General features: G+C 45.6%; 1 protein-coding gene across 7 annotated transcripts in view; it reads right to left on the bottom strand.

The window, feature by feature from the left end:
* Window positions 1-12,194, bottom strand: part of OTUD7A (OTU deubiquitinase 7A) — a 210,442-nt gene that overhangs the window by 46,778 nt on the left and 151,470 nt on the right. For 6 of the 7 annotated variants that reach the window (XM_064480500.1, XM_064480502.1, XM_064480501.1 and 3 more), the window contains 2 exons: window positions 10,702-10,884; window positions 2,837-3,055 (listed from right to left, as the gene is read on the bottom strand). In XM_064480500.1, the coding sequence (XP_064336570.1) occupies window positions 2,837-3,055; window positions 10,702-10,884 (402 nt within the window). The remainder of the gene's footprint in view (window positions 1-2,836; window positions 3,056-10,701; window positions 10,885-12,194) is intronic. The other variant, XM_064480505.1, reaches the window with a different exon arrangement.

Raw genomic sequence — 12,194 nt, 5'->3', positions numbered from 1 at the left:
AGCTTTCTCACTCACAGTTCCACGGTTGAGCCCTGTCTTGCCGACCAAGAGTGACCGCAGGGCCCGAGGGGCGCAGCCAGGGACAACTCCCAGCACCTGGGCTCCTCACTCAGCCAGGGTAGGGGGCTGCGTGGGACTCCTGTGCATCGGTGGGGGGTGGTCCCCCCAGGATCTGGGCACAGAAAGGGCCTGAGGGATGATCGGGTCTGTTGCTTGAGAGTAGGAGAAAGCAGTTCAGAGAAGCCAATGGACAGTGTGGGGAGGAAAGGAACACATGCGTGCTCTGCCTTTCATTATCTTCTGGTCCTCACCTCTCCTTCCTAGGCGGGACTCTGATGTTCGGACTCTCCCAGCCCAGGAGCACGCTCCTGAAAGTCGGGGTGCCGGGTGACTTCCTCGAGGCTTTCCACAGCACTGATGGGGTGCCGTCCACAGTCCCGGGTGCCAACCCTGCTGTCAGTTCTCTCCATCCCTTGGGCAGAAATGAGGCGCTGTGGGTGAATCTGGCATCTTAACCCATTAAGTTCGCGTTTTTCAAAGGCGTTTTCCAAAATTGGATGCTGGAGGGAAAGAGCATCCTTCCTTTTTTTCCTTTTTTAAAAAAACTTTTTTGGGGGAGGGAGGTAATTAGGTTTATTTATTTACTTATTTATTTTTAAATGGAGGTGCTGGGGCTTGAACCCAGGACCTTGTGCATGCTAAGCATGTGCTCTACTGAGCTATACCCTGCCCCGCCCAAGAGTACCCTTTCAAATTGCTGGTCTAGAAGGTAAAATGTAAGTGATGACAATTAATATGTGACTTACGGGGGAAAAAAATAACAGAACAGACATTCTGAATGTGCAGAGGCCCTTTTGCTGAGCAGGCCAAGGCAGAAGGGGGAGCTGTCACAGTGGACTCTGCGCCCTTTGCCATGACTCCAGCTTTAAATGACGCAGCAGCAATTACCAGTGCTTTGCGTGATGCTCAGGACTGAACTTTGTAAAGGTCTCAGCTGCTGTGACATTCAAGAGAAATTAGCTCAGGAAATTTTTTCTTTCTTGACCTATACCAATTTCCCCTTCTCTATGAATAGCATATCTTTGGTTTAAAACATCTCATCTGAATTACTCACAAAAGAGGCATCTTTAAAATAGCCAGCCTCCACAGGAAGGGGTTTAGTATCATATTTTACATCGAATTGTTCTGTGTGTCCTCTAACTGCTTATTGTGTATACGGATGATTTTTACTACTTTTGTCTTTTAATTCCCTATTAGTTTGTGTGTATATGATTTCCTCCCTTTACTGTCTGTTTGCTGTTACTGGTAAGCTCTTACACTTCATAATTTCCTTCTTTCTAGTTGTGGCCTCTTCTTTTCCACCTAGAGAAGTCCCTCTACACTTGCTGTAAAGCTGGTTTGGTGATGCTGACTGCTTTAAACTTTTGCTTGTCTGTAAAGCTTTTGATTTCAGTGTCAGATCTGAACGAGAGCCTTGCTGGGTGGCGTACACTTGGTTGCAGGATTCTTCCTTTTCAGCACTTTAAACACATCGTGCCCCTCCCTTCCGACCAGCAGAGTTTCTGCTGAAAAGTCAGCTGAGAGCCTTCTGGGAGTCCCCTTGCACGTTATTTGCTATTTTTCTCTTGTTGCTTTTGGTATTTTCTCCTTATCTTTAATTTCTGTCCATTTAATTACCATGTGCCTTGGTGTGTTCCTCTTCGGGTTAATCCTGTTGGGATGCTCTGCGCTTCATGGACTTGGGTGACGGTTTCCCTTCCCAGGTTAGGGAAGCGGGAGAGGTTTAAGGCTGTTGTCAATCCAGAGGGATTGTTTTACCTCCGTTGATCAAGTCAAAGACAGAGCCAGGCTGTGGGTATTGGTCTTTGGGTTGCCTTTGGTAGCTGTGCAGCAGCAGAGAAAACAATTTGTCCGGGATCACAACACCAGCTCCAGCACAGTTACCGAGAACGCGGATTCTGTTCCAACACCACAGGCCTCGGGGGGCCTTGTGGCCGCCTCTCTCACTCCCTCCTCTTCCGAGGCGGTCAGCACTCTGTCTATGGAGGTGTGTCTACTTTTACTTTAACCTGAGCACCCAATCCCCACACCTTGTGGCCTTTCTCTTGCCTTCTGAAACAGACTACACTCTATGCAGTGTGTCTCTCTCTGAATAAATCTACCTTTACTTAACTGTGGCTCGCTCTTAAATTGCTTCCTGCGCAAAGCCAAGGACCCACGCCTGGCGGGGCAGATCCTAGGGGCTCCACTCCTAACCCTAACCCTCCTTACGCCCCACATCCGTTTTTCCTGTACCAGGGAGAGCCAAGTCAGGTTTTACGGGGGTGGGGCAGGGTGGGGAAAGTGGGGTGGAGGGTTGGGTGGAGGAGGAGACTAGAAGCTCTTAGGGGCACGGGCCACTGAACACTGAGTTTCACCCTGTTGCATCCACCTCCTTTTCTTAACAGATGGGAAACCGAGGCTCAAGGAGGTCATCTACCTTGCCCGCGTTTATAGGAAGTGACAGTTCTCCTATTTCCCCCCAAGCCCATGGTCTTTCTTATTTTCTCTTCAGCACCCACTTGGGGAGTAGGGATTGTACAAGAAAGGAGAGAATTACAAAGCAGCCTGGAGTTCTCTCTAGGGGGACTGGCCTGGCCAGTGTGGATACAGGAACAAAGGGAACACTCAAGAAGTCTGGGTACCATGCGTTCTGGGCCCCACATCCAGCAGGCGTGTGATGCAGGCACCCAGAGCCGGACTGCGCGCCCCCCTGGCTCGCGGGGTAACGTGAGTTGTGCCGCCTCCCCCTCCCCACTCCCGGAGATCCTGGGCGGCCTGCCTGCGGGGAACTCACCGGCCTGCTCCAGAGCCACCATCGTCGCCTGCTCGATCAAGTCCCGCTCGATAAAGCTCCGGAAATCCTCACTGTACACGCTTAGGTCCGGCAGCTGGAACGTGTAGATGGGCATCTCCAGGGGGAACTGCTCGTTGTTGCATTCGCTCGCCACGTGCGACCGGGCCAGAGAGACGATGGCCGAGCTGGCGTGGGAAATGCCGCGGGACAGCCGCTTCTCTGCAGGGGAGGGAGAGACCACCCGGGGCTGAGAGCTGCGGGGCGGGGCGCGCACACGACACACATCCCACATGTGCGCGCGCGCGCACACACGTGCACGTGCGCATGACACAGGTGCACGTATAAACATGCGTGGCACACACGTGGTGCACACGCATACGTATGCACACAGGAACACATGTCCATGTACACACACACACACACACACAGGCATACCCACGTACACCTGCACACCCATTACTCCCCACTAGCCCTGCCATCCTGCCAGTGTTTCCCGCAGCCTCCCTAATGCTGGGCTAACACCCCCACCACTTGGCATATGGCACGTGATCAGGGAGTCTTGAAACCACTTAGGAGGCGAAGGGCAAGTCCATCACACAAGTGCCCTTCAGCATCCTTAAAGATCATCAGCCTTGCTTTCTGGGTCTTAAGTTACATCGGACTCAGCTCAGCAGAGCTGCCCTCTCCCAGCACCAAATTCTACCAGGGCAACTGCCTTTGTTTTTATGCATTTACATCTTTCAAGTGAGAAGCAACACATTCGCCTTCCTCCACTGCTGTTTGGATTTTAAGATAAGTTACCTTTACTAAAGTTACTCTGATAAGCACATACATCCCACTCAAGTGAAGGGTCCCAGGACACAGACAGTGAGTGGGGGAGGGTATAGCTTAAGTGGTGGAGCCCAAGCATGAGGTCCTGGGTTCAATCCCCAGTACCTCCTCAGATCAACCAACCAACCAATCAATCAATCAATCAAATTACCTCCCCCATCAAAAAATAAACAAAATTAAGAAATAGTGAGCCATTTGTGGCTTCTCTTCTGTCTGAATGTTTCTGTTGTCACAGCACTCTCAGAAAATGATGGTCTAAACACAATTCTGCTGTAAAGCAACTATATTTCATCAAAAATAAATACATTTAAAAACTGATGGTCTACTTGGGTCTTACTCTACCTTGGCTTTCCGACCAAGGGGTGAGAAATGCAGTGCAGAATTTCTCTAAAGGACAACGTGTTACTTTCCTAGGAAGTCAATCATCCAATCTAAATGCCACAGCAAAGAAAGTAGATATATTTGAAAACATACTTTTTTTTTTAAAAAAGTCCTGTGCTTAAGAGGTAAAGTATTCTTAAATATGTGATGTTAGGAATAGGTTTTCTTTTTTACGTCAATATTTGTAATAATGAAGAATTCTTTTAGCAAAGCAGTAGTCCTCAGGAAAACAGAATTCAAACTGGCATTTGAACGAGTATTGTCTACACAGAATGGCAAGTTCATTAGTACGTGTGCTCACTCAGGCCATAAGGATTCCCACTCCCATTAGCCTGCTCACCGGTCGGGTTCTGTGCTTTGCCTTTCTGAGGCCTTCCTGAGACTCACTTCTGGTCTTGTGTGCCGATGGAAGACCTATGCCCCTGCCTTCGTCCAGAACAAGAACTCTGCTTCCACACATGTGAGAGTAGTGCACAGAAATGCTATTAAAGTCATTTTGCTAAATTAGGTTAAAACCAAGAGGCTTCGGATCCTGGGGTAATTTGGTTGGTTTTAAATTCAAAGTTAATTGAATTAACTTTGGAGACTGTCATACTCAGTGAAGTAAGCCAGACAGAGAAAGACAAATATCCTATGATATCACTTATATGCAGAATCTAAAAAAATGACAACAATGAACTTACTTACAAAACAGAAACAAACTCACAGACATAGAAAACAAACTTAAGGTTACTAGGGGAAAGGGGTGAGGAAGGGATGAATTGGGAGTTCGAGATTTGTAGATACTAACTACTGTATGTAAAATAGATAAACAACAAGTTCCTTACTGTAAAGCACAGGGAACTATATTCAATACCTTGTAATAGTGGAAAATTCAGTATCTTGTAATTCAATACCTTATAATAATGGAAAAGAATCTGAAAATGAATATATATATGTGTATGTGTATATATGTGTGTGTGTATATGTGTGTATGTGTATATATATATATATATGAATCACTATTCTGTACACCAGAAATTAATACCTTGTAAACCAATTTCAATAAAAAAAATTAATTCTCAGAAGCCTCATATATTTGCACATCAAAATGAATGGTGAGCCCCAGGGACAGAGTATTCCAAAATGGATAATTTTGATTCATCTTCAGTTTCATTCTGAGACCAAGACAATTGAGTATGGTATATTTTGCAGAAGAGTGAGAGGAGAGGTCAGACCACCCAGGCCATGAGGAAGAGGAGATGGAGCACGTGGGCTGGCTTGTGTCCCTGGGAGTCACCCCCTCGCTTCTGCTTCCTTGATCCTGTTCCCTAAGAGCAGGAGCAGAGGAGAACCCATGCCTTTCTACCCCTTACAAGCTACCCCTTCTTGCTACTAGCTACCTTTTGGGAATCTGGGAGAGGAGGGACTGCCCCATCTTTCAGGACCAGATGGAGATGGACATCAGTTTGCTCTAACACCCGAGGTGATGTGAACCCACACTGCCCTCAACAGTGGGAACATGCTGGGTGGGCCATCTATATGCCTTCTTGGCTCATCAATCAGCACCTATTGCTGATGGAAGAGGACCTTGGAAACATTGACTCATAGTGTGATAAGATGTGATTAGACAGTTTCAAATAGTAAATATTAGGAGTCTGAGGGGAAAAGCCTTTGAACTAAAAGTAAATGATGTTAAAGGTCACGTAATGAGAAACATGTGTTCCTAATTCTAATATGTCCTAACCATCCCCTCCATGAACGCACATATGTAACCACACACACGCACACACACACTCATACACACACACTCGCAAACTGGTTCTTTAAACATGAACTCAGCAGTCCTTCTTTTGGAAGTATAAATTAAATAAATAAAGCAAGAATTACAATGTTCAAAGTTATGCCCCCAGAGAAATAAGAGGGATTTTAAAACAGTGAGAGGCTGGACAGAATTTCCCAACCACTGACAAAGCCAACTCAGATACCTATGATTTAGGCCATGGGATGTGTATTAATTCTATTTTCTGTATCCTTGATGGTCTGGCATCTGGGGCCTCCCTGACCAGGCAGAGGATTTTCCTACAGGATTAGCCAATTCTTAGAGCTACTGAAGGACTCATCCAGGAGTGCATCTTTCTGGTGCAAAGCAACCAATTCAGGGCCTGTATGTACTCCTAACCACCTCCTCCAGCTGGCTCTCACAACAGCAGCCCATATGCCTACCCTGATTACCCCAGGGCCAGGTACCACAGAACTGCAGATGGCCCGTAGGCCCCAGAGAGCCAGCTGAAACTATCCAAACTGGCCAATCCTAAGTCTGCCTGCCCTGCCTTGCCTTTGCCACAGAAACACAATAAAGGCTCCTGCCCCTGGTCTTCCTCTCTGTCCCCTCCCGACCAGCCCTGGCACTTCTCTGTGTGGCCCTGCATGGCATGCCATGCCTCCAGCTTCTAGGGAGCTGTGAGCATAAGGATCTCTCCCTCTACGACAGTCATTTCTCTGTCTGCGTGTCTTACCGTGTCTGATTAAAGCAAACCCTGGGTCCGCATTAAAATAGGTGGACAAAACTTTTCTAAAAGGGGCAGATATAAATTTTTCAGGCTTTGTGGGCCATACAATCTCAGCCACAATTACTCAACTGTCTCTGTAGCTCTAAAGCAGCCATAGACGGTGTGTAAATGATGGGCTTGAGCGTGCTCTAATAAAACTTTATTGACAAACAGGAAGTGGCCAGATTTGGCTCATGAGCCATTGCTGACCTCTGATTTAGAATCAGGAGGGCTTTATTTTCCATTTTAGTGCATTATGATTTCAGGAAGAATCCAATTAAAGGAGATATAGATCTAATTCAGAAACTACAATGTCTTTTTAAAAATTTTTTAAAAAATCTTTTTTGGGGGGTGTATTAGGTTTATTTATTTGATATTTATTTATTTTTTAATGGAGGTACTGGGGATTGAACCCAGGAAGCTGTACAGGCTAAGTACATGCTCTACCACTGAGTTCTACCCCGACCCCCTACAATTTCTATTTTATTAAAAATACATGTTCACAAGGCTCAATTAATGGAATTATGTTATGATATACCTCTGTTTTTTTTCTGAATAATATCTGATAAAGATCAGATGGCAGCAGGTATCAGTTACACTTTTTAGGTTCTGGTTCTGTCAACCTCTCTGAAAACGGAAAGGAGGCTCCTTCTAGGCCCTTCCATGGGAGGATGAGATAAGGGTTTGGATTGTTTGCCACTCCAAAGGGCAGGAACGGCCATGTTGCCAACTGTCTGGATTTCCACTGTGCGGGAGATGCCAGGAGGCTGTCCTTGGTGGTGCTGAAGGAAGACACAGTCACGGAAGACCCAGAAGGGAAGACCGAACTAAACGATTAGAAGAGGTGGTTCCTCCAGATTCAGATCTGGTGGCAGACATGAAGGAGGAGGACAAGACAATGGACATGCCTCAGCAGCTCTTCCTAGCCCACCCAGGAGGCCCACTGGAGCCGGAGAGTGGGAGTGGGCTGGGTTCCACGGGGAGGGGCTGAGGGAGGCTGTTCTGGCTGTGCCTCTCTCCTCCCCAGCCCAGCCCTGGGCAGGTCACTGCCTACGCCATCCCCACTGCAGTGTGGGCCAGATACTGTGTTGGCTGATGCCAGCTGGAAGAGTGTCAGGGCAATGCTGGTGCTCAGCAGGGACAGGTACCAACCACACAGGAACAGGTGGGCTGGCCAGGCCCGCCTCTCCTCTTCTTTCTTACACCCCCTGTGAGCTTGCCAGTCACAACAGAAGGTGGCAGCCCCTGGAAATGAAAAATTTCTAGAACAGAGGGTCTGGGAGGTCCCCTAAGGAGAAAAGCAACCATGGGGAAGAGAGCAAGTGGGGAGCATTCTGAGCCCAAATCAAAGCATTCAACGCTCACCAACTTGAGTGCACATCTCCCCAAGCTCCATGCCAACCAGAGCTCATGCCTTTGTCCCTTTCCTCTGATACCATAAGCTGAGATGGCTGCTGACTGCAAGGTGCTGTGTGCTCAGGGGAAAACTTAGGAAATGTCTGAGCAAGGCAAACACTGTTACAGAAAGTCCACAAAGTACTTGTGCTGGAATGCACCAGGAGGACAAGCTTTTAAAATAAGCCTAGCAAATGTGTTCAAAGAGATAAAGCGAATGCCAGAATGTGAAATAATAATAATGAGAAGGAGCTTATTTGGAATGAAAAATGTGAATGCTGATTAACAGAATGGATTCATGTGAAAAATAAATTAGAATGTTAGAAGATCAAGTCAAGGAATCCTCTTAGAAGGCATGAAAATGAGATGCAGGAAGCCAATGGGGGGATGGAATGGTTTCAGAACATTCAAGGAAGGTAATCTGAACCTAGAATTCTCATGCCACCAAACAGAAATTTAAGTATGTCATGTAAACACCTTTAGTTACTTGAGGTCTTAGGAGACTGATCATGCAATAATTCTTTTAGAAAATAGTCTTTGAGGAAGCAGTCTTTCAGCAAAAGATAAATGTGAGTAAATAAAGTTAACTGTTGTCTAAACAAGCAAAAAGAGCCTAAATATGATTGAGAGCCCAGGAGGCAGGAAGGGAGAAGATGAAAACAGAGACACATGTCTTTTTTTTTTTTTTCAGGATAAAATATAGTTGTGGATAAGTTTTAAAAATTAACAGAGAGAAAACCTAAATATAGGTTGTAATAGAACGGGGGTAACTATAACATAAATAGAATGGATAACTTTCAAACCAATTGAAAAATTAAATAGGCAGAAAAGATAGAATAGGAGAAAGACACATACAAAAAAGTGTGGCAAAGAAATCACATAACATGAAGCACAGACAGGACTATCATAAAAGTAAAATAAGTGGATTAAATTCACTGCTTAAAAGACAGAGACTCTTGGATTGGACAATAAAATAATATCTGATGATAAACTACTTACAGGAATCACATTAGATACAGAAGGATAAAGAAGCATTGAAATAACAGATGAAAATGCTATTCCAGGCAAGTATGAACCAACAGAAAGGCAGGGTAGAGGTTTAACATCAACTAAAACAGATTTAAAGATAAACAATTATGTGGGACAGAGACTCTCTATATATTGGTAACAAAGCACATTAGAGCCAGATGACTTAACAAACATGACTACATATGCAACTAACAATATAGCCCCAAAATGTAGGAAAGTATGTCGATAACTTTGAATTTCAGGAGATCCTGGAGAGCCAAGAGAGGCCACTCTTAGCCATGAATGCATAGGAATGTAAACATTTTGTGTGGCAGAATATTCTGTGAACAGTTGTAAGGCAAATGATATAGCGGGAGATACAGGTTGGGAGGTTTGATCTAATGCAATGGGAGATATTAATATACTTTATATTAATATACCTCATATACAAAGATAATATATGTTTGTCTTCATTATTAAGAATGCTACAAATTGATAAGAAAAATGCAAACAAATCAATAGAAAAATGGGCAAAGTATGTGAACAGGCACATCACAAGGGGAGATCTAACTGGCTAACAAGCAAATGACAAGATGAAAGTTAAAAATACACTATTTTCTTTTTAACCTTCTGAGTAGAAAAACAATGTAAAATCATTGTGAGAATATCCAGTCCTGGCAAGAATGAGGGGGAACACCCCGTTTCACACATGGTGAACAGATATGTGCTTGGGAAAGAAATCCTGAAGTTATTAAATTAAAAATTCACATGCTGGCACAGAAAATCCACTTTGGAAAAGCTAACCTATAGAAATAAAAGCCCTAGTATGTATGAACTGCAGGCATAGAGTTCATTTTAGCATCGCTTGTAGTGTCAAAACCACCACCACCAACAAAATCCAAGAAAAAACAGAATCACTGTGAATATAGGCATGGTTTAAAAATGATCACATGCTGTGGAATAAAATATTAGGAGAGTACGTTTGTGATTTATTGCTGAAGGAAACAAGCACTTTGCAAAGGGCATTATGTGCAATGGGCTCTGACGTGTTTGCATTTTGAACAAGCAAAGTAGGAAGAGACGGAACAGGATGCAAACACTGGCTGGTCTCCCTGTGACCTGGGAGTTGTGGAGAAGAAAACTCTCACTTTTTTTTTTAAAGATAAATATGCATTTCATGATTTATTTTTATTTTTGTTTTTCCCTTAATGGAGGCACTGAGGATTGAACCCAGGACCTCCTGCCACAAGAGCTCTATGACTAAGCTATACCTCCACCCCCTTACGTTTTCTTTATATATCTTTGTATTGCTTCCTGTGTTACAATGAGCTTTTCTTACTTCTGTAATTAAGAAAAGGGATAGAGAAAACAGAGGTTATGGAAATGATGAACACCAGTGTGAAACAGGTTTGGAGGCTGTGCCACTTGGGGAATAATTGAAGGGACCAGAGAGGTTCGGTCTGGAAAAACCAGGCATCCAGGAGGCACATGGGGGCCTAGGGAAGTGGACTCACTCTCCTGTTTTTCTGAACCAGGAATGGAAGCTGCAGAGGACAGTTCTGCTTAGTAAGAGGCATGGTGCATGGAGACACTGCTCTGTCTGCAGGTGGGAGGCTGTGACCTGGCCGTTCTCTGCTCCCCTACCCCAGTCCCCTTGTGAGCCATGGTGTGCTGGCCAGGGAGCTGGTGCCTGGCGGGGTGGGGTCCCTTAGCCGGTACCTTGGGCGATGTCCTCCTGCCGGGGCAGGCAGGGCCGGTCCGCCGTGTGCCCGGGAGGGGGCGGCTCTCGCTCCGGCTGCTTGGGGCACCTGCCCTCATTGAAAACAGGTGGCAGGTTGGCTGTGTGCACCTGTCGGAGCTGCTCATAGTCACTCAGAGCGGCCGTCAGGTCCCAGTTTTTGCCTGGAGATGAGAAATTGACAAGAGATCACAATACTGATGCATGAATAACGGTCACATGGTAGGAAATAACCAGGCAAAGAAGGGTTTCTTTTAGCACGGGTTAACTCAGGAGCTTCCCACCAGCAGTTCTCATTTTTCTAAGGGATAAATGGCCTGATGTCTACTCTCTAAGAGTACCCCCCCAACCCCACATTCACATTTTTATTAATGTCAACTGTTTAAAAAAATTTTTTTAAACAGTGGCACAAAAATGTTTCATGGAAGCAGTCTCACAATCTGATGACCTTCTGAAATAGTTAAGCCACACCAAATAGGAATTCCTGTTAATAACACACAAAATATTCTTTTTTTAAAGAAAAGGAAAAAAGACAAAAAAGGTAGGGAAAGAGGAAAGGAATCAGATGTGGAGTTAAAACTCACTGGATTCGGTAGGTGAGGCTTGTTGGTAGGATACATGGTGGAAGCAGAGTGGCAAACACAGGTTTATAGTCTGTCATTTTTTTAAACCAGTTACCACTAATACAGAGGCCCTGCAGTACTGACTTCTTATGTGCCCAGAATGAACCAGAGGAGCCAGTGTTCTACACCCACGATGTCTCCTGAAGTCTGTGACTATCTACTGTGACACCTTAGATTCACACACACACACTGCAGAACATTCCATCCCTAATTACCCACCCCTCCCTGAAAATCAAGTCCTAGAGCTTACGCTCCAAGGGGAGCAAAAGCGAGAGGAAAAAAGCGAATGAAAAGAATCCCCACATTCTTGGCTTTGGTTCACTATTTCACTTCTTCCTTTAAGCTCAGTTTGGGAAAGGTGGGGGCTCCAGAGGGACGGCTGGGTGAGAGCCTGGGGGAGGGGGCGAGAGGAGACTTCAGGTGCTGAATCAGGTGAGATGCTGGGCAGGACAGGTGTGCCTGGCCCGGGCAGCGCTCAGCAGGCCCCCTGACACTGGGCTGGGGGCTGGGTGCTGGGTGCTGAGGCAGACTCTTCACAGCACTCGGGGAGGGGGGTGGTGCTAACTGCAGGGAGCTGGACTCAGCATGGGGGCTTCAGTTCCCAGCCCTGAGAGCTGGTGGACTTCTCATGGCAGGAAGGAGGCATCACCCGCTGCACCTGATCCCACCAGGCATCACAAGCTTTTTAAAGGCAAAGAATTAAAAGCTTAGCTTTAATTTTTAGCTTTAATGTTAAAGAGCAAATAAAATCTTATCCCCTCCTGATTAACTTCAAATTCCAGGTATTAACTATATTGACAAACTCTATGTGGAATTATGTTGTATACACACAGCACGAGGCGTTGCCTGTA

This window comes from Camelus dromedarius, chromosome 29 (assembly GCF_036321535.1).
Source record: "Camelus dromedarius isolate mCamDro1 chromosome 29, mCamDro1.pat, whole genome shotgun sequence".
NCBI lineage: Eukaryota > Metazoa > Chordata > Mammalia > Artiodactyla > Camelidae > Camelus > Camelus dromedarius.
This window is presented reverse-complemented; position numbering and strand designations above follow the sequence as displayed.